General features: G+C 39.9%; 2 protein-coding genes across 7 annotated transcripts in view; both read left to right on the top strand.

Annotated features, from left to right (window-relative positions):
* ipo13b (importin 13b) overlaps positions 1 to 4,139 on the top strand; it is a 90,851-nt gene extending 86,712 nt beyond the window's left edge. For 5 of the 6 annotated variants that reach the window (XM_078408502.1, XM_078408500.1, XM_078408501.1 and 2 more), the window contains exon 21: positions 1,160 to 4,137. In XM_078408502.1, the coding sequence (XP_078264628.1) occupies positions 1,160 to 1,256 (97 nt within the window). In that variant the 3' untranslated portion in view covers positions 1,257 to 4,137. Of the gene's footprint in view, positions 1 to 1,159 lie in introns of all 6 variants that reach the window. The other variant, XM_078408503.1, reaches the window with a different exon arrangement.
* A 7,068-nt stretch (positions 4,140 to 11,207) lies between these two features.
* LOC144598386 (AP-1 complex subunit mu-1-like) overlaps positions 11,208 to 21,209 on the top strand; it is a 28,942-nt gene continuing 18,940 nt past the window's right edge. The window contains exons 1-5 of the mRNA XM_078408508.1: positions 11,208 to 11,351; positions 12,468 to 12,624; positions 12,730 to 12,797; positions 16,523 to 16,653; positions 18,612 to 18,759. Coding sequence (XP_078264634.1) covers positions 11,310 to 11,351; positions 12,468 to 12,624; positions 12,730 to 12,797; positions 16,523 to 16,653; positions 18,612 to 18,759 — 546 coding nt within the window. The 5' untranslated portion in view covers positions 11,208 to 11,309. The remainder of the gene's footprint in view (positions 11,352 to 12,467; positions 12,625 to 12,729; positions 12,798 to 16,522; positions 16,654 to 18,611; positions 18,760 to 21,209) is intronic.

Genomic DNA, 21,209 nt, shown 5'->3' with positions numbered 1-21,209 from the left:
GAGAGTAAAGGAGAGGGGGGAGTACACTGCCTTGCGGTGCTCCTATGCTGAGGGTCAGCGGGCCCGAGATGTGCTTTCCCAGCCTCGCATGCTGCTTCCTGTCCGTCAGGAACAAATTCCATAGCACCAAAAGAAGATTTTATGGATGCTGGAAATCTGACATGAAAACAGAGATTGCTAGTATGCTCATTATCTGAAATAATTGAACAAAGAGTTGCTTCTAGAAGGCTATAAAATTCTTAGTGGGAAGATGGGGTGCTATTTTTTTTGAGATACAAACAGAATGCTGGAAATACTCAGCAAGTCAAGTAAAATCTGTGCAGAAAGGAGACCAAGTTGATGTTTTGGATTATTGGCCTTTTATCAAGATTGGTTAATTTCATGCACTGAAGGGCACAGTGGCACAGCATTGAATGCTGCTGCTGGACATCTCCTGTGATCTGAACGAACATGACCTCAGCTGCTGTTAATGTGGAGTTTGTATGTTCTCCTTTGAAGACCTGGATGTAAGAAATATGATGCAAGTCCATCAACCTGAAGTGTTAACTGTTTAATTACCTGCCCCACTGAATATTTCCAGCATCCTCTGCCTTTATATCAGGTATACAGCACCTAGAGATGTTTTTTGCTTAACATTTGCTATTCACTGGGCTTGTGTTCAGTTTCATTCGAAAAAGAGATTAAAAGGACAATCATGCATGGAATTGGAAGAGAGAATACAAAGGTGTATTGCTATTATCTATTATCTCTTTCAAACATGGATTTCAAGCTCCAAACTGATAGCGATTTATTGTTTTTGGATGTTTTCCTTCAATATTTTATAACTACTTCAAGTGGAGTTTATGTAATTTAACTGAAAGTGATCCTCCAGCAAACTAAAGGCAATTATGAAAAGTAATAACAAAGCTGTGGTGTTATAATGAATGTATTCGGTAAGGTAATAATATCAGGCTTAAAACTAAAGTTACCAGCCTTTGATTTTTAACATGACTTCATTCCAATGTTCACTGGGGTAATGTGTGCCACAGTCATGAGATGGGAAGTCAAAGCTGGACAGCAATTCTGTACAGCCATGAACAGATTAATATATTATAGATTGTTTCTTGTGTTTTTGAAATAAATTTGTAAAATGTAACATTTCACTTTCATTATTTTACAGAGATCGAGTAAATAAGAGAAGAGTAAAGGACATTGTTAAGGAGTTCACATTACTGTGCAGAGGTCTTCATGGTACAGAGTATGCAGCTGAGTACTGAAACTGATTATTTATGTTGAAGTGTCACTCCTTATTAGCATGCTTCCTAAAATCTTCAACACATGTTTGCACCATTTTCTTCTGTAAAAATACATTCTAGTGTGAAAGATATGTTTTTAAAGTATCAAACGGGCTTGTGTCTGCACACATTTTTGAGAGGATAAAAGAATACGTGCTCTCATGTGTTGCCATACTATGAGGTTTTGATTTTTTAAATGACTTCCTGTCATAGGATGGGGTCATTTAATAGAGGGAAATGTATCAGGGAATTTACGGCATAAGCTGCCTGCCCCCCTGACTTGTAAGTAATTTGTGTACATGTTTTGTGTCGTAATTAAAGCTTTATGGAAGCAATGTAACTTGCTGCTGGAGTCCTGTGATTTTTGGCACTTTGTAAACATAACAATATCTTGTTGAGGGAGTTAATCCCAGATGATTCAACTGTGGAATATTACTGGTGATGCTGCTACAATGTCTGAAACTATTTTAAATAAATTTAGAATTTTAGTTTATTTTTTCATTTTAATTTAATTACAGATATGATGTGGATTCCTGTTGTAATGTAAAAGTTGAGGATGTTGCAACAGTCTGAGAACTTAAAATATTGTTTGTTACTGTAACAATGGCTAGTTGAGTTTCAAAGCTTTATTAATTTAAAAGAAAATGAGAAATTTACCAAAGCTTTCAGTCATCCATTCTGACCACAGAAAAAGAATGACTCTGCCTTGGTAAAGGACCTGACTAATCGCACACTAGGGATAATTAAAGCAATGAACTGACAAAAAGCAGCAAACAGTCTGCTGATGCTTCGATGCTCTGAAAGCTTTGTTACAGCCCTATTTCATTTTGCGTCTTTTAAACTTTTTGTAATATACATGCTCTGTGCTGCATTCTGTCAACAAAGATATCACTTAATGTAACTCCAAGTTGTACTTGTGTTCTTGTAACTTATTTACTTGTTCTAGGTTTTTCTGGGAATTCCACAAGTATGGTATATATTCTAGTCTAGAACTAATATAGAAAGCCCACTTGTAAAATCTTGAGAAATTACACTGCAGCCAATTCGTTTTTTATTGTGAAATAAAGCTTCACTTATAAATGTGACTTTTTTTCCTCCCCAAATCTTTTTAAACATCTATTGTGGTTCACGAGAAAAGACTGAAATATACATCTAATCCATAACATTTTCACCATTTGAATTGTAAAGAGAATTTTGTGTAATATATAACTATATGCAGATACCATAGTGTGTAATAAAGTATAATCAATTCTGAGTTGAGATACTCTGACTTAAAATTAAATTGGAACAATGTTTGTTCATAAAAAACTGAGTAAAATTATGGAATATCTTGCATTAGTAGAATGTCTTGCATGAGATCAGAATAGTCCAAAACATTTAACAACGAATAATGGTTTGGTGAGTGGTTTGGATGGTAGTGAAAGTTACTTTGCGAATGACTAGAATGGGAATGGAAAATTACCCATTGAGATGCTTTTGATTGTGTTAGTTAAGGAATAAATATTGACCAAATCAAATGCAACAATCCCTGGTATTTTTAAGTAACTCACTTTTTCTTTCGCATGCACTAAATGATAAAATGAAAGATATAACAATTTTAATAGGGCTCCTAAATATGAATGTGTTAATCTGATGATTTATGATTATATTTGCATTATAACACAAAGTGCTCTGTATCTCTGAGTACAATCAATATATTGGAGTATTTCTTTGAGCTAAATACTTTAGATTTCACTTCAGAAACCTGTCCTGTTAATCTGTGATGGAATGATTATTAGTGCAGATTGGAATAGTCCTTTCACCCCTGCTACACTGTTCAAATCTGCACAGTAAATGTGGCCTACAACCTTTTGGATGCTGTGGCATCGCAGATGACACCGCATTTGGCAATGACCACACCGACACTTGCAATAGGGTGAACTCGTGTATATATTTTATTTACAGAGGTAAGAATGTCCAGGACCACATGGGGGCACTGTCCCTTACCGTAAAGGCAGCATGTGCGGTGGCGCTGGCAATCTTGGCAGCTCAGTCCTAGTCTTCGAAGAAGGAGGCATGGTGATCTGAGGCTTATCCATACAGTTCACCCATGCCTTGAGATATGGTCTCAGGTTTATCCTGGCGGCTCAGCTTTGGGCTTGAAGAGGCGGTGCTGGTGGTCTCTAGGTTATCCTGTGTGAGAGAGCTGTCCCTTGTCTGTGGGCAGGAAGAGGCACTGGCATCTCAGGCTTGCCCTGGCCACTCAACTTCAGTAGAGGGGTTGGCTGTCTAGGGCTCCTTCCTGGCAGCCCAGTCTTGATCACGCATTGGTGCTGGTGTTCTCGGGTGTGTGCCAGTGGCTCACTCTTCCTCGAACCTGCAACAGGCAAACACAGCTAGGAGGAAGGTGCTCCACTTTCTCTCCCTCTCTCCTTTTTCCTTCCTCTTTCTCTCCTTCTCTCACCTCCCCTCTGGCTAGAACGCCTGGGTTTTACAGGGAGTAGGCTGACGAGGTTCAGGCAGCCAAACCAATATCAGCTAATTGGACCCAACTGGTACCAATGATGCTGGGGATTGGCCTCACCTGGCCTGTCAGCCAGTGATAGAGATCGGAGCGGCATACAAGGGAGGGAGCGCTGTCACAATGCTAAGAATCCCAATTAACTGTTCATAGAATCTCCACATATTTTTGCTTGCTGATATGTAGGCAAAAATATGTTCTCTTTGCAATTGAGATCTCTGTGCAGAAATGTGTTCTGGATTATTTGTGTCTATGTTGCCATCACAGGTCTGTCTGCCTCATCGCCCTCATGTTATCTTAGTTTAGCTTGCTCTGGGGTTTTTTGGGAGGATCATGTTTATCCACCCTGTATGTTGCCGCCATATTTGTTCTGCAACACACTTGTTATTTGCAGCTTGATGCTTTCAATTAACTCAGTCTGGAAGCAGTAGTCATCCTATGAAGTGGATCTGGCCACAAGACTGTGTGTCCTGAAGCCCTGCCTCAGAACATTCTGACGGCCTTTTCGACAGGTTTCAAATGTCTCTGAAAATCAGACATTTAAAACCAATTCAAGTAGACAAATAAAATAATGTAATTATCTTGACTATGTGAAATTAATTTTTTAAAAACAATGTAGGTAAGTGGCATATTTTATTGATGTTTTTATTGAAGGTTGACTACCATGTTCAAATGAATGGAGTTATATTACTGCTGACATAGTCGGTGCACATCTGAAGGACTGCATGTGACGCTTCCACAGTATTTTGTGTCTCGTCCCAGACTTGGCAGTGAATCCAACTCATCCCTGACTTCCACGTTTCAAAGCACAGAGATGAAAATGGAGGATGAACTGATCCGTAAGGAGGACATTACTGGTGGATGTCCAGGGAATTGCTGGTCAGGAGCAGGTACAGAGTAGCAGAATATTTATGCATTGGTTCGAGGGATTAAAGTAAAAGATGTGCACCTAGAAATTGATGTATATTACCAAAGTGATTACCCTCTATCTAGGCACATATTAATCCCCAAATAACTTGAATGATCATAAATGTGAAAAAATATACTTCAGTATAAGTTGTGATAGTCTGTACATATTAGTATTGGTTTATTATTGTTGCGTACAGAGATATAATAAAAACAGTTTATGTGCAATCCAAGCAAATCATTTCACACCATGAATACAATCAAGCCAAACTCAAGTAGAACAGGTCAAGAAAAATAAAGCAGAATGCAGAATATAGTGTCCAGCTACAGAGAAGTGCAGCTAAAAAAGTGCAATATGGTAGGACTGACAGACCAGGAAAGCTTGAAGTAGAATGATTACTGGAGTGCAACATAAAAATGTTGAAAATATGAGCACATGTTTGGGATTTTTTAAAAACATTTATTCAGTGTTCAAAGTCTTTGCTAATAAGACCAGCATAACATTTCCCGTCCCTAAATGTCATTGAGAAGGTGATGGTGAATTACCACATTGATCTGCCCAATTTATTTTGGTGAATTTAATCCCAGAATTCTTTGAGATGAGTATTATTACTGGAACAATGATAATGTTCCAGTAATGGTACTCTCAAATGGTACTCTCATGCATCAAGTAGCCTTGAATTTAGTGAAAAATAGTTTGGAAATTGCTATGATTGATCAGTAACTTCAGTGAATTGTGTAGGGAGTGCTCACTTCAACTATTCTGTACTGTTTGTGGAGGTACTACAGGAAGGCCATTGACAAGGTCCCATGTTGGAAAATGGTCCAGAATTTAGATCATATGAGATTCAAGGCAAGATAGCAAATTTGATCCAAGTTAGTTTGCTAATAGAAGCAGAGGGTGATGGCAGAGGATTATTTTGATTGGAAGCCTGTGACCTGTGGTGTGCCACCAGGGATTGGTACTGGGATTATTACTAAACTTTGAGGATTTCAATATGAATATAGCATGATTTGTGAGTTTGCAAATGACATAAAAATTAATGGTGTTAATAGGTTAGTCACAGAATGATATTGATCAGTTGGTAAGATAGACAATGCATGGCATATGTAGATAAGATGTTGCATGTGCGCAGGGAATTACAGAAGCACAGTGCACTTTCAAGAAGATTGGGGGGGAAAACACACAAAAGAACATTGGAGACCTAAACAATGATGACTTGGGACCAATTGTTGCCAAGAAGAGGACTGCAAGCTGGAGGCTCAGAGAAGATAAGTCACTGTCAGAATGAACTGTGTTAAATTTTGAAAGTAAGCTAAGTAGTGAATAGTTTGTGACGGAGGGTGGCCTGAGTTGAAAGACAGGAGTTTGTTTCCACAAGGATTTAGTTATTACCTCCACCAGTGCCATCATTGATAATTGCACCTTCTTTAGGTAGATTGATTGGCAAGGATGAGGTCAAGTAGTTTAATTCCTACTGTTAGTTCATACTTGCTGTAGACTCTGGGAACACTATATTTTAGGCTTTAGCTAACTCAGTCAGCCAAAGTGCTACCAAGGCACATGCTGTCACAAGTGTTGAACTTCCCTCACCCAAAGTACATGACTTGCTACTTTTGGTGCTGAGGGAGAATGGTAGGTGGTCTTTTGATCCAGGTTAGACTTGTCGCCATGAGATTTCATGGGTGTGAAGTCGATGTTGAGGGCTCCCAGGCCCACCCCCATCTGCTTGCATATCACTGTGTCATTGTATCTAGTGGGAATCTGATGGAGGGGTCTGCCATCTTAACTAAGGTATGATTCTGAGGAACTGTCAGATAGTTGCTTGGCCTATCTATAGGTTCATTTTTCTAATTTAGACAAGTCTCAATGTTCTGAAGAGGATGTTTCAAATTCATCTGGGCTGTGATCTACTTTGCCTTTTTCCCAAAGCAATGCACAGGTGATAGACAATAGACAATAGGTGTAGGAGTAAGCCATTCAGCCCTTCGAGCCAGCACCGCCATTCACCGTGATTGTGGCTGATCATGCACAATCAATACCCCGTTCCTGCCTTCTCCCCATATCCCCTGACTCCGTTATCGTTAAGAGCTCTATCTAACCCTCTTGAAAGCATCCAGAGAATTCGCCTCCATTGCCTTCTGAGGCAGAGAATTCCACAGCTTCACAACTCTAAGTGAAAAAGTTCTTCCTCATCTCTGTTCTAAATGGCCTACCTCTTATTCTTAAACTGTGGCCCCTGGTTCGGGACTCCCCCAACATCGGGAACATGTTTCCTGCCTCTAGCGTGTCCAATCCCTTAATGATCTTATATGTTTCAATAAGATTCCCTTTCATCCTAAATTCCAGAGTATACAAGCCCAGTCGTTCCAGTCTTTCAACGTACGACAGTCCCGCTATTCCGGGAATTAACCTCGTGAACCTACGCTGCACTCCTTCAATAGCAAGAATGTCCTTCCTCAAGTTTGGAGACCAAAACTGCACACAATACTCCAGGTGTGGTCTTACTAGGGCCCTGTACAACTGCAGAAGAACCTCTTTGCTCCTATACTCAACTCCCCTTGTTATGAAGGCCAACATTCCATTGGCTTTCTTCACTGCCTGCAATACCTGCATGCTTCCTTTCAGTGACTGATGCACTAGGACACCCAGATCTCGTTGTACTTCCCCTTTTCCTAACCATTCAGATAATAATCTGCCTTCCTGTTCTTACCTCCAAAGTGGATAACCTCACATTTATCCATATTAAACTGCATCTGCCATGCATCCGCCCACTCACACAACCTGTCCAAGTCACCCTGTAACCTCATAGCAGCTTCCTCACAGTTCACACTGCCACCCATGATACAATACATTCTATTTCTCTGTTATGGTACAAAACAGGCTTTGCTAGGCATTTTCTTCTGGGCTTTTTAAAGAGTTGTAGTCATGTGACCAACAAGTAAATGTCCACAAGAAGCCAGGTCTATTGTGAGCACCTGCCCATTTAAAGAAGGAAAGTAAAGCAAAACTGTTGATTCATCTAATGTCTAAATGCTAAGGATCACCTACACCTTTGTGGTTGCAAGGTTTTTTCTAATCAGAAGACTGAAGAGTGAGCAATGGGCCAGATGCATCCTGTTTGCATAACCTTTGGATGGCTGATCTCAGAATCCTGATACATAAAGTGATACACTTTGGGAGTTATAATAAAAGTAGTGTATACTGAGAATGGTAAGGTCCAGGGGACTATTGAGAAATGTGGGGAGTCACAGTGTATAATGATGCCTGAAGGTGGCACCAACAGATAGAAATGGTGGTGAGGAAGGTGTGCAGGAAATTACATGGACAGCCAAGAAACATGCTGGAAAGTTGGAAGAAACATATAAAAGGATATGGGAGATGTAAGCAACAATGACTTGTATAAACATAGAACTATAAGGTGCAGGACAGGTCCTTTAGCTCATCATGTCTGCACCAATCATGATGTCAATCTAAACTAATCCCATCTGCCTGCACATAGCCCAGACCCTTCCATTCCAGTCTTACTGTCTCCAACTACATTTTATCTCTGCTTTGTTGTTACCTTCTCCCAACTAACAATGATCTATTCTCCATTTTCCTTGTTCTCCATTCCCTTTGTCCTGTTTTCACACCTTATACTTCCTTAACTGTGTATCTCCCTCTCCTCTGACATTAGTCTGAAAAAGGGTCTCGTCCCAAAACGTCACCCATTCCTTCTCTCCAGAGATGCTACCGGTCCCGCTGAGTTACTCCAGCATTTTATGTCTATTGTCCTTCCATTCCCTGCCTGTTCATGCATCTGATTGAATGCCTCTTAAACTTGGCTGTCATATTTACCATAAGGCTATGCTCTCTAGCATTTAATATTTCTATCATGGGAAAACAGACTATCTACCCTATCTATGCCCCTCAAAATTTTATATTTTTCTGATAGATTACCCTTCAGCCTCTGGTGACACAGAGAAAGCAATCCAAATTTGTCCAAACAAAAGACACAAAGTGCTGGAGTATCTCAGTTGGTCGGGCAGCATCTCTGGAGAACTTGGAGAACTCAAAACGTCACCTATCCATGCTCCCCAGAGATGCTGCCTGACGAGTTGAGTTACTCCATCACTTTTTAGTTCCTTGCATCCAACTTTGTCCAATATTTCCTAATTACTAATACACTCCAATCAACGCAACATTTCAGTGAATCGCTTCTGCACCTTCTCCAAGACCTCCACATTCCTTCTTATCATGTGGCAACCAGAACTGCATGCTATTCTCCAAATGTGGCCAAACTAAAGATTTTTACAGCTGCAACATTACTTCCCAACTTTTATATGCAATGGCCTAACCGATGAAGGCAACCATGTCCACTTTACCACCCTAAACCTTCGGTTAACACTTTTAGGGAGTTATTGGATTGCACCCCAGGATTTCTCTGCTCCTGGGTTTTGCCATTTATTGCACCTTTGAGACCAAATGTCACCAAGAAGAGGACTACAACCCCAAGGCTCAGAGAAGAGGAGTCTCCCTCAGGGTAAACCTGACCGGTCTTTCTACATCAGGTAATACCTGGGTCTGAATCCAGGAGGTAATTACTAAACTATTTTAAGTTGTGGAAGAATTTAAACTAAGTATTAAAGAACTTTAAAGTATAGTTGAGTTGAGTCCTTCATTTGATGTGATAGTTGACAGAGGAGAAATGTCAACGGACTCAAGCTGGAGGAGCTGCATATAGGACAGAGTTGCATATAGGTCCAAGGTAGTAAGGAGAGCAGATATTTTCCCTGAAGGTTATTAGTAAACCAAAGGAATTTGTACAAAAATCTAGCAGTTTTGTAGTTGCCATTGCAGAACTTTTAAACAAATTCTCATTATTAATAATTTAAGTTCCACAGTTGCCATTGATTTGAAGTGTGATGTATGGAATGTCAATCCAGGTGTCTGGATTATTAGTATGGGAAGGAACTGCAGATGCTGGTTTACACTGAAGGTAGACACAATATGCTGGAGTAACTCAGCGGGTCAGGCAGGATCTCTGGAGAAATGGAATAGGTAACATTTCGGATCTATAGAAGGGTCTATCGAAATGTCACCTATTTCTTTTCTCCAGAGATGATGCCTGACCCGTTGAGTTACTCCAGCATTTTGTGTCTGTCTGGATTATTGGCTGCTGAATGTCTCTATATCTGTGTGCAGAGTCAGTAATTTGATATTCCCTGTCAAATTATGAAATCATCTCATACGTATAATAATTTGTCAAAATAATATCATTGCCGCTCATCATAAACTGACTTGGCTAAGATCCTTCCAGACGTTTTACAGAACTGTCCTTTTTAATTAACATATGTTAGACTCTATTTGCTCTATTTAATCTGAACATTTGGGATGCAAACATATTGATAATAGGGTATTGCTGATGCTTTGTTATTTCAGTTGTCTGTCTTCTGGTTCCCAGCATGCAGCTGGTCCTCCCCCTACGCCAACTACCCCACCCTACCCTCATACCCACTATTTTGTGCATCTGGACTTGCCATCGTTATTTAGTGCAATTGTTAACCTGTTAATACTCAGCAGGTCTGTGGGTAGGGGGCAGTTTTCTGCTTTTTCTAAAATGTGTGCACAGTGAAGTGCCAGAGGATTTGTTGCTATTAAGCAATTAGCCATATTTTTAGGAGATTTGTACATGAAAACAGATCCACAAAGGGAGTCATGATTTCATGAGGCTAGAAATTATGGCTTTAAATGAGCATTGTGCCAGCTTTACACATGGTCTCTGGAGGCAAGTATTTCTCTTGGAGAAGTCCCAGGCATTGGACACAATAGACCAACCCTCACGAACTCAGTTCTTTTTCCCTATTTTGGAATAATTTTACTTGTCTTACAGCCTTTCTATCTGAATGTAACAAGAGGCAACATAAAATGTCTTAGTAATGTATGAAATTTCTTTCCAATATTTGGAATGTATTGTATTACATTTAACCTGAAGGAAAGTTACAGAGCATTGGATGCTAAGGTCTGTAATTAAACACATTCAATTCAATCTTTGGTGATTTATACATAATAATGATTCTCCATATTCGCATGATTTATTTTAATTGATGGAATGCTACCAGTGTTAAGGATATAAATGCGTTTAGGACTCTATCTACAAACATTCTATTTCCATTTTTGGTAATGTGGTTAATGGCTATTGTCCAATTATGTTTAATATGGTTTAACTGACATATTATATGGTTTAATATGGTTTAACTGACATATTATGTTATGTTCTTTCTAATTTTTGTAAACCTTTTATCAATGAACTCTTTATATCAATTTTACCAGTTGAATTAAACTGTGAAATTAGCGATGATTCCTTTATTATTGAGCAGTTAATTATGTCAGCTATTAAATTGTGATGTATTGTATTGTCAAACATCACCAAAGTGTTATTTCAAAAACTTGCACATTCCAGTTAATCAATAGGCCAAAGTACTAAGGTGCAGGTTTCGATTTGTGTTTGCTTTCTGTCCTATCCTCTGCCAGTCAGTGTCGTATTGATTTTTGAAGCTTAAAAGTTAAGAGTTTTCTTCCTGATTTGTGTTCTTTCATAGAATTATATGTCCAATGTAACAAAGTGCTTGGAAACTTTGTGGAGATGGCATTTTCTGCCATTTACTTTTTGGATAACAGAGGGCAGGTAGGTTGAGCCGAACTTGTGGAGCCATATAGTTAAAGTACTTTTATGTTCTGTCTATTTCATTCTTTCCTCCTAAATTCTGAACTTTTTCATATTGTGATATAGATCAATCAAATATTAGAGATTTATGAAGTTTTACAAAATGTCTCTTTTTTCTTTTGTACTCAATACATTAGTTCTGTAAGTTTGATTTGTGTAAGGTAATTTCTGAATTATTCCAATTTTAATGCCTGATTTTCCCCACCAATCAAATCTGTAATGCTTAAAATGTTTAATGAAGAATGTTACCTTACTATTGTAGCTTATTTAATTCCACAAATGTATACATTTATGGCCTAAAAGCAAATGGTTAAGGACAAGACCAAATACCTGCACCAATTCTATACCAGAAGGTTAGTAAATGACCTGAAGTAATCAATCTTATTTACCTCGTCGCCATTCTGGGAGCAGCAGTCCATTCTTCACGAGGTTCATTGAAGATCTGAAATTGGTTGAATGGAAAACTGCAGTCTCTAATTTAAACTATTATTCAGCACAGAAGTGCAACCATTGGGACTTGACTTAACAAAACAAATAGCAGCTGTATTAGACATATGGACCCTCAAAACTTTTATTTCGATCAATAAGATCATACATAATATTGCATCTTGTACATTTTCCTGCTTGATTCACTTAATGTAGATCCTTATGATAAGCTATTTGTGTATTTAAGTTACTACATTTCCCTACTTGTAGAAATGCGATGATATGCTTCAACTTAAAGGTGCCTTAATGCTAGCAATCTTCTGACATTCATACTGTGTGAACTGAGAATGCATGTGAATTTTTCTAATCCACTTTCTCAATAATGTTACATTGTCACAGTCACCCTGTGTGCTGCCTAGCAAATAAATCACCATATGAATATAAACTGTTTTAATACATCTATCATTCACTTAACTCCCAGTTTGGCTTAGTATTCTTATTGATAACAATATTTTCAACAAGATTATTCTAGTTTCTGAATTTATGTGGAGAGGACTTCATTATTTGAAATTAATTGTCAAAATAGCATACTCTGCATTAATGAAATAGTATAGTCTATGGTCAACGATAAACTTTGGTAATAATTTATAGGTTCTTATCTCACGAAATTACCGAGGGGATGTTGAAATGTCGATGATTGAGAAGTTCATGCCTTTACTTGTAAACAAGGAGGAGGATGGAGCTTTGTATCCCATTTTAAAGCAAGACCAAGCCTATTTTCTATGGATTAAATACAAAAACATCTACAGTATCCTTGAATTAATTTTGAGCTGTTTTTTTTTACTTTGTACCTTCATAATTTTATACTTTGTCATATCCTGTTAAAGTCATAGAACCTTAACCTGAAATCCAGTGGTGTGTACAACAAAGAGAAACACCAACATTTCATTATCATTTGCATTTCTCTTCAAAGTAAAGCAGGTAGGCAAAAAGATGCACAACCTTTTCTAAAATGTGTTTTTCAAGCAAAAATATATTCCTAATCTACCTCATAGAATAAAATGTAGTTGTGCTACTGGCTTTGTTGTTTTCTCTGAACTGCCCAGTTTAATAGCGATGTCAATTTGATAAAATGGAGAATTAAAAAAGATTTCGTTTAATTATAGTAACGGCCATTTGGAGATCCGTGTTTGGTTATAAAACGAACCAATTTCACATCAGATGCTTGTCCTACTTCTTGTGACTAAACATAAATACAAATGTTTAAATTCTTATTATGAAATAGTTAGTTACTGACTTCAACGACTAGAATTTTTTTTTTTTCTAACCAACATAATTTAATAAAATGGATATAAATTAGTTCTAGGGAGCATGGTTATAAATGCATCAGAGTAAATATTCGGTATTATTTTCAAAATAAGTAATTGATAATCTTTTTTCATTTTAAAGTTAAGACATAGTTAGTTGCAAGGTAGGTAAAAATGCATATTTACACTGGATGCAATGTTAATCGGCAGTATGTAAGCAGTTATTTACTGCATATTGTGTTCTCATAGCAAATTCTTTATGACATCATAAAGCAATTTAATACAAACCCTTGTAAACTGTTCATGTTCAGTTATTTTATTTCAGTTTGAAATAGAATGTGATGAACAAACACATATTAATTTTCAGTCTTTAGGATCCTTTGTACTTGAACTAAAAGTTTTTCTAGTTAAATGTTAATTTCACAAAAACAAAAAGGTAAAAGTATTTAAGTGCAGAATCTGATTAAAATTTCTTTTTTTTAATTCCCTTTTCAGAAAATGCTATGAATTATTTCCTGAATGTAATTCATATTATGTGCCTCAGATGCCTTTCCAAGTAATTTATAAGCCAAAGCTATTACCTGTTTTGTTTATAAGACAGATGGAAAAGAATTTGTAATTTTGTAATTTTAATTTTTCATTTGTGCAAAACAAAATCATTTAATTTTTCTAAGGCTCAGAGCCATAATAGTTCCGCAATGGTCTCTGCTGGGGCCGCTACTCTTCACGTTGTATATTAATGATTTAGACGAGGGGATCGAAGGCTTTGTGGCAAAGTTTGCAGATGATACGAAAATAGGTGGAGGGGCAGGTAGTGTAGAGAAAGCAGGGACTCTGCAGAAGAACTTGGACAGGTTGGAAGAGTGGGCAGAGAAGTGACAGATGGAATATAGTGTAGCAAAGTGTGGAGTCATGCATTTTGGTAGTAGGGATAAATAGTAGCTATTATCTAAATGGGGTGAGAATCCAGAAATCGGGGGTGCAAAGGGACTTGGGGGTGCTGGTGCAGGATTCCCAAAAAGTTAATCTGCAAGTCGAATCAGTAGTAAAGAAAGCAAACTCAATGCTAGCATTTATTTCAAGAGGGCTTGTATACAAAAACAGAGATGTAGCTCTATAAGGTGCTGGTAAGGCCGCATTTGGAATATTGTGAGTAATTTTGGGCACCATATCCGAGGAAGGATGTGCTGGCTCTGGACCTTTCATGTCCATGTACCTGTCCTAATATCTTTAAAAATATATATTTTTGCACCTGCCTCAACTACCCCTTCTGGCAGCTCCTACCATATGTGAAGAGGTTGCCCCTCCTGTTCCTGTAAAATCTTTCCCGTCTTGCCTTAAATTTATGCCCTATTGTTTAGTTTAGAGATACAGTGTGAAACCAGGCTCTTCTGCCCACCAAATCTGCACCAACCAGCGATCCCCGTACACTAACATTTCCTGCCTACACTCTGCAGACATCCCCACTTGTAATTTAGAAAGCACCTTCCGACCTTTACATAAGGAGTCACAATGCTCCACCGTCCAACTTAAAGCGATTTGGGAATGACGACCGGTTGCCAACTCGAAACATTAACTCTGTTTCTCTTTCTGACCCGCTGAGCTTTTCCCCCACGGCATTTCTGTTAAATTTTACACCGAGTTAGCCGAAACCTGCATATTTAAACCCGGGATTTTAAGACCTCGCTGATTATTACTACATTTTGTTGCAATTTGTGGGAGCCCCTAACAGAGGTTGCGTAGCAACCTGCCTCCTGGCTCGGGCGGCCGCCATTGGTGGAGCGGGAGCACGTGGCCGCTAGCTGGGTGAGGTCACGTGGGGCACGGGACGTCACCCTTTGTCCCTTATTTGGGAGTGAGGAAGTTGGCAACCCTACTAATATAGGACAAGGGCAGTCCCGAACGGGACAAACCAATTTAGCCCAAAATATGGGATGTCCCGTCTAATACGGGACAGTTGGCAAGCCTAGTTCAAGGATCAATGCTTGAGCTGGAAAAGGAATGGGAAGGGAAGAAGGGACAAGCTAAATTTGTTGTTCAAAAAATAGCTGTTCAGAAAGATTTTGGTGTTGGGAAGTGACTGAGTAAACCAAATGTAAATATTGCCAGTCCATTGGTTAATAATCAACTATGTGCTCTGCATTTTGCTTCATTTGGAGTTTGTGGCTATTAGCAACTATCCTTTTCTAAAGGCAGTAAAACTCACTGATAGCAGTGTTTGTTAAAACAGGAAACAATATTGTACAGTTAGTTCTTAAAGATCATCTTAAGAAATCCCTTGAGGACTTGCTTCCACTCTGCTTTTCTGTGTTGTCAGGTGAATGATGAGGCCAGACTCTTCCACATATGCGGTAGGGGTTGCATGACAGAATGGGCAAGGGGTAGTTTGTGAGATGATGTGCTTGTTCCCTGTTCATGGATATGGTGCAATGAGGCCAATAATTAATTTCATCATCAATTGTCTTCCATTTGTTGAGATGTGACTTAAAAAATGAGAAGTAGGCCATTTACCAGGGATTCACCATGAAACATTATTGTTGGGAGCAGTGTTGTAGAATTGAGACAGATTGGTAGAGGACTATTGGCTTGTGGATGTTGAGTTTAAGACGTATGCTTTAGTAAATAAGTCAATAGTGGGAGGCCTGCTTCCCACTTTACTTTCCCTCATAGAGTCTTCCTTAGGAACTTCTGTAATTGAAGAATGACCCAAAAAGCTGGAGTAACTCAGCGGGACAGGTAGCATCTCTGGAAAGAAGGAATCGGTGACGTTTTGGGTCGAGACCCTTCTTCAGACTAGCTAGTCTTGCCTATTCTGTCATGCAACCCCTACCCTATACGTGGAAGACTAGCTAGTCTGAAGAAGGGTCTCGATCCGAAATGTCACCCTTTTCTTCTCTCCAGGGATGCTGCCTGTCCCACTGAGTTACTCCAGCTTTTTGTGTCTATCTTCGGTTTAAACCAGCGTCTGCATTTCCTTCCTACACACTTTTGTAATTGATGCTGTTTGACTTTCACTTCCATCACAATGATGCAACACCTGCACATAATGGACCCACAGTGTGCTGTTAATCTGCCTTACTTCATGCACCTCTCACCAAAAATGGCTTCCACTTCTTATTGATGAAATTATTTCTTCACTCAGAATTGAATGGAATAACATATCTCCATCTCCATCTCCAAATTCTCCAATTACCTAAATCTGTTTCCTGTCCCATTTAATATCTGAGAACATTATTTTTGCAGGTATTTGATACGTGATAAAGTCACCAGAATTTTACAAACTGCAAAGGATGCTCAACATTCCAAACAATAAACCAAGAGAGATTCATAATGCAAAGCTGTCACTTTTGTTGTTTATGTGGCTCAATAAATTAACGTGGCTTTCTTTTGATAATTTAGATTTTCATCGAGTACTTTGGAGATCTCGAACAGGAGAGTATAAAAGACAATTTTATTCTAATCTATGAGCTCCTTGATGAGATTATGGATTTTGGCTACCCGCAGATCACAGAAACTAACATCCTGCAGGAGTAGGTATATTCAGCATGTCTGCCGTATGTTTACTCCATCCAGTGAACTTTCTTTTGTAAAAAGGCATTTGATGCTGGGTGTCCGAGTTTGCCAGGTATTTGTCTATTAAAATGCTTGATGAATATGGAGAAAATAAGTTACCATCCAGATCAACTATGATCTTACTGAATGACAAAACATGCTTGCCGGGCAGTTTAAGTGGCATGCTGTTGTTCTTACATTCCAGTAAAAGTTCAGGACCCTTTTTAATTAATTCCTTTCTTTCTGAAATAACTTTAAAATGTTCTCTTGTTGTCTAAGTGGTCATCATAACATTAATTGTATGTTCATTTCAGTGAACTGAGTTACGGAATTGTTGACATTGGCTACTTTTTTTCAAATCTGTCCTTATTTTGCTCATTTTAAATATGCCTTTAATTAGCTTAACCAACATTGAAGGACAGTTCCAACAAGGTGAAAACCTTTGTGAATTTGCCCATGTTCTTCATATTTTCATGAACTGGTGTGTGCCAGTTGAATAGCACAGTCACCTTCCAGTTTCAATTTATCATCCATACAACTGTACTTTTAATAGAAGTTATTATATGTTCCACCAATATAACCCACTCCATCAACCAACAATGCCCTAATAACATCCATTAACTGCTATATCTAGGCAACACAAGCACAAGTTGGAAGCTGAGCTTCAAGTCATTGTTGACCTAGTTGCTGAAGTGGCTGAGAAAGGGGCTTACACTTGACATTGATAATGCAAATGCCTTGCACCAACCTGTACCCACTGAACGATGCTGCACTTTGACAATAAAGATTCATGGTGTGATCTTGGAAAATGTTGACCATTTCCTGTATTTCAGGAGCCACTTCGCACTGATTGAAATGATTAGAGAGATACCATTAATGCTGTCTGCACAATTTTTTTCATATACAATAGGTGAACCATAGCAGCACCCTCTCCAATGTCAACAAAGTGGCACTATTTACACTCTCTCTCTGGTGGGCTGGCTATATCTGTCACATGCCCAAGACCAAACTGCCAATCCAAACGCTCCATTCTAAGGTCCAGCATGGTGGGAAATATCAGGTGGTCATATCAGGTGGAAATATCAGCTTTAAGAATGTCCTCTAAACCTCCTTGGAAACCTTCACCATCTCTTGCAATTCTTTGGCTCATAACTGCTCAAAATGGAGCAGAAACATTCAGGGGTCATTGTGAACTTTGAGTCAATGTATTGGGAGCATTCAGATGCGCAGTATAAATCTCCGCAGCTGTGCTTTCTAAATCACACCTTTCCTTTCCAATATACTAAAACTGATTCCTTGCCAAAGCTTGCATTTTCAAAACAATTCCTTTCCAAATGACTCTTATGTATTTAGCCTATGTGATTTTGCTCTATGATCTTGCACCATTTTGCTGTTTTGAATTTGTCATTGTATTTATTGTACTGATATTTATCATTAGTGTATGTGTACTGTTAACTCTGAACTTCATGTGAACAAGGAATTTGATTGCACCCTGGTGTAGATGACAATAAACTAATCGAATCTCCCTCATCCATTATCGTCCCTTTTTGCACCCTGCTTTTTGTTTTACTTCCTTCCTTTCTTTCTTTGCGAAGGTGGTTTGAGGTAACTTTAAAGGTCCTATCAACACGTGGTGAATCGAGGGAATTCATTGCCACCGAAGGCTGTGGAGGCCAAGTCAATGGATATTCTAAAGACGGAAATTGACCGATTCTTGATTAATACGGGTGACAGGGGTTACGGGGAGAAGGCAGGAGAACAGGGTTGAGAAGGAAAGACAGATCAGCCATGGCTGAATGGTGGAGTAGACTTGATGGGCTGAATGGCCTAATTCTGCTCCTTTAGCTTATACATAAGTGGCTGTTATGTAGTTTTATGGAATATTTAAATTCACAATAACATCTGCCTTTTACCATTTCTCCATGATTTGACACAGATACATCATGCAGGAAGGCTACAAATTGAAGCAGGGGGCGCCTCGACCTCCAGCTGCTGTAACCAATGCTGTATCCTGGAGATCAGAAGGAATCAAATACCGAAAGAATGAACTTTTCATGGACATCATTGAGTCTATTAACTTCCTGGTTAGTATCAATTTTGAAGGTAATCTTTGATGCACACAATTTTGTTAATTGTGCCTATCATTGCAGGCACAGCTAGAATTCAGTAGTGTACAACACTGATCTGACATGTGGGAAATTATATTTAATTTTCATTTTTAACCATTGTGACTAATTTATATTCTAATGTTTAAGCATTTTCTTTTTGATTGAACTTCTGTTTAAGACTGATAGCTATAGTTCAAGATTCCGACCTACAGGCAGAAAGTGGACAAGCGAGGGCATTGGAAACCTACAGTCCTGCTTTGACTGCACTGATTGGAATGTGTTCAGGGAAGCGGCTTTTGTGAGGACAGTTGCATTCCCACTAGGACCCGGATCAAGTTCAACAATTACAAGCCCTGGTTTACAGTAGAACTCAGACAGCTCTGCCAGTCTAAAGATGAGGCCAACAGGACCTCTACAGGCATGCTAAGTACAAAAGGAATCAAAGCTGCCAAGGAAAGGTACTCTGAGAAGTTGAGGAGCAAGTTCTCAGCTAATGACACTTCTTCAGTTTGGAAGGGCTTGCAAGAAATCACCAGCATCACGAGGCTCCTTGGACAATCATCAGCTGACCAACGACCTGAATGAGTTCTACTACAGGTTTGATGAAGAGAAACATAACCTCGGTTCCCCCACCCCCCACCCACTCCTTCCCCCACCCCCCACCCAATCCTCCTCCACCCCCCCACCCAATCCTCCTCCACCCCCCCACCCAATCCTCCTCCACCCCCCACCCACTCCTTCCCCCACCCCCCCACCCAATCCTCCTCCACCCCCCCCCACCCAATCCTCCTCCACCCCCCACCCATTCCTCCCCAATCACCACTTCACACCTACTTACACCCTGACTCCAGTCTGCAAAGACTGGACACTTCCCCACCCACTCCTCCCAAATCACCACTTCATATCCACTTACACCCTGACTCCAGTCTGCAAAGACTGGGGCCTCGTCCACTACCCACCTCCTCCTTGCTGCCCAACATCAGTCTGGCCACTTCTCCATCACTAACAATAGCAATTGAGGAGGTGGAAAAGCTATTCAGGAGACAGAAAAGCTGGAAATCTCCAGGACTGGACAATGTTTCCCCCTCTACCCTCAAGCTCTGCTGAACAACTGGCACCAGTCTACACAACAGTTTTCAATCAGTCCCTACAAACCTGCACTGCCCCTGCCTGTTTCAGAGTCTCCACTATTGTTACTGGTCTTAATGACTACAGGCCTGTCGCATTGACCTCTGTAATCATGAAAACCCGTGAAAGACTTGTGCTGGCCCACCTGAAAAATATCACAAACCCCCTGCAGTTTGCATACTGGGCCAATAGATCAGTGGATGACGCAGTCAACCTAGGCCTGCACTTCATCCTCCAGCACCTCGACCGCCAGGACACCTATGCAAGGATTTTGTTTGTGTATTTTAGCTCTGCATTCAACATCATTGTGCCAGAGCTACTGCACTCCAAACTCTCTCAGTTGACTGTGCCTGAACCCCTCTGTCAGTGGATCACCAACTTCCTGACAGACATGAAGCAGCATGTGAGGCTGGGAAAGCACATCTCGGACCCGCTGACCCTCAGCATAGGAGCACCTCAAGGCTGCTTACTCTCCCCTCTCCTTTACTCTCTCTACACCAATGACTGCACCTCCACAGACTCCTCTGTCAAGCTTCTCAAGATTGCGGATGACACAACCCTGATTGGACTGATCCAGGATGGGGAGGAATCTACCTGCAGACAGGAAGTGACACAGCTGGCGTCCTGGTGCCATTGCAACAACCTGGAGCTCAATGCTCTTAAGACAGTGGAATTGATTGTAGACTTTAGGAGAGCTCGCCCTCCCCTCCCCCCACACCATCAACAACACCACAGCCACATCTGTGGAGTCATTTAAGTTCCTTGGAACCATCATCTCCAGAGACCTAAAATGGAAGGCCACCATCGATTCCACAGTCAAAAAGACCCAACAGAGGATGTACTTCCTGCAGCAGCTGAAAAAACACAATCTGCCACAGGCAACGATGGTCCAGTTTTATACGGCCATCTTAGAGTCTGTCCTGACCTTCTCCATCATGGTCTGGTTTTGCTCAGCCACCAAGCATGAGATCCGGAGGCTGCTGCGCATCGTTTGATCAGCTGAGAAGGTTGTTGGCTACAACCTTCCCCCCCCCATTGATGAACTGTACACTGCAAGGGCCAGGAAGCGAGTGGATAAGATCATCTCTGACCCCTCTCACCCTGGCCACAAACTATTTGAAGCACTTCCCTCTGGAAGGCAACTCCAGACTGTCAGACATAAAAACAGATTTTTTCCACGAGCAGTCGCTCTACTCGAGAGCCAAAAGTCTGAAGCCTCCTATTGCTCTGGTATTTTATTTTCTTCACATGTTTAAATTATAATGTTTTATTTTTAATTGTCTACTGTATATCGTGTT

The sequence above is a fragment of the Rhinoraja longicauda genome, chromosome 11 (assembly GCF_053455715.1).
Source record: "Rhinoraja longicauda isolate Sanriku21f chromosome 11, sRhiLon1.1, whole genome shotgun sequence".
Lineage (NCBI taxonomy): Eukaryota > Metazoa > Chordata > Chondrichthyes > Rajiformes > Arhynchobatidae > Rhinoraja > Rhinoraja longicauda.
This window is presented reverse-complemented; position numbering and strand designations above follow the sequence as displayed.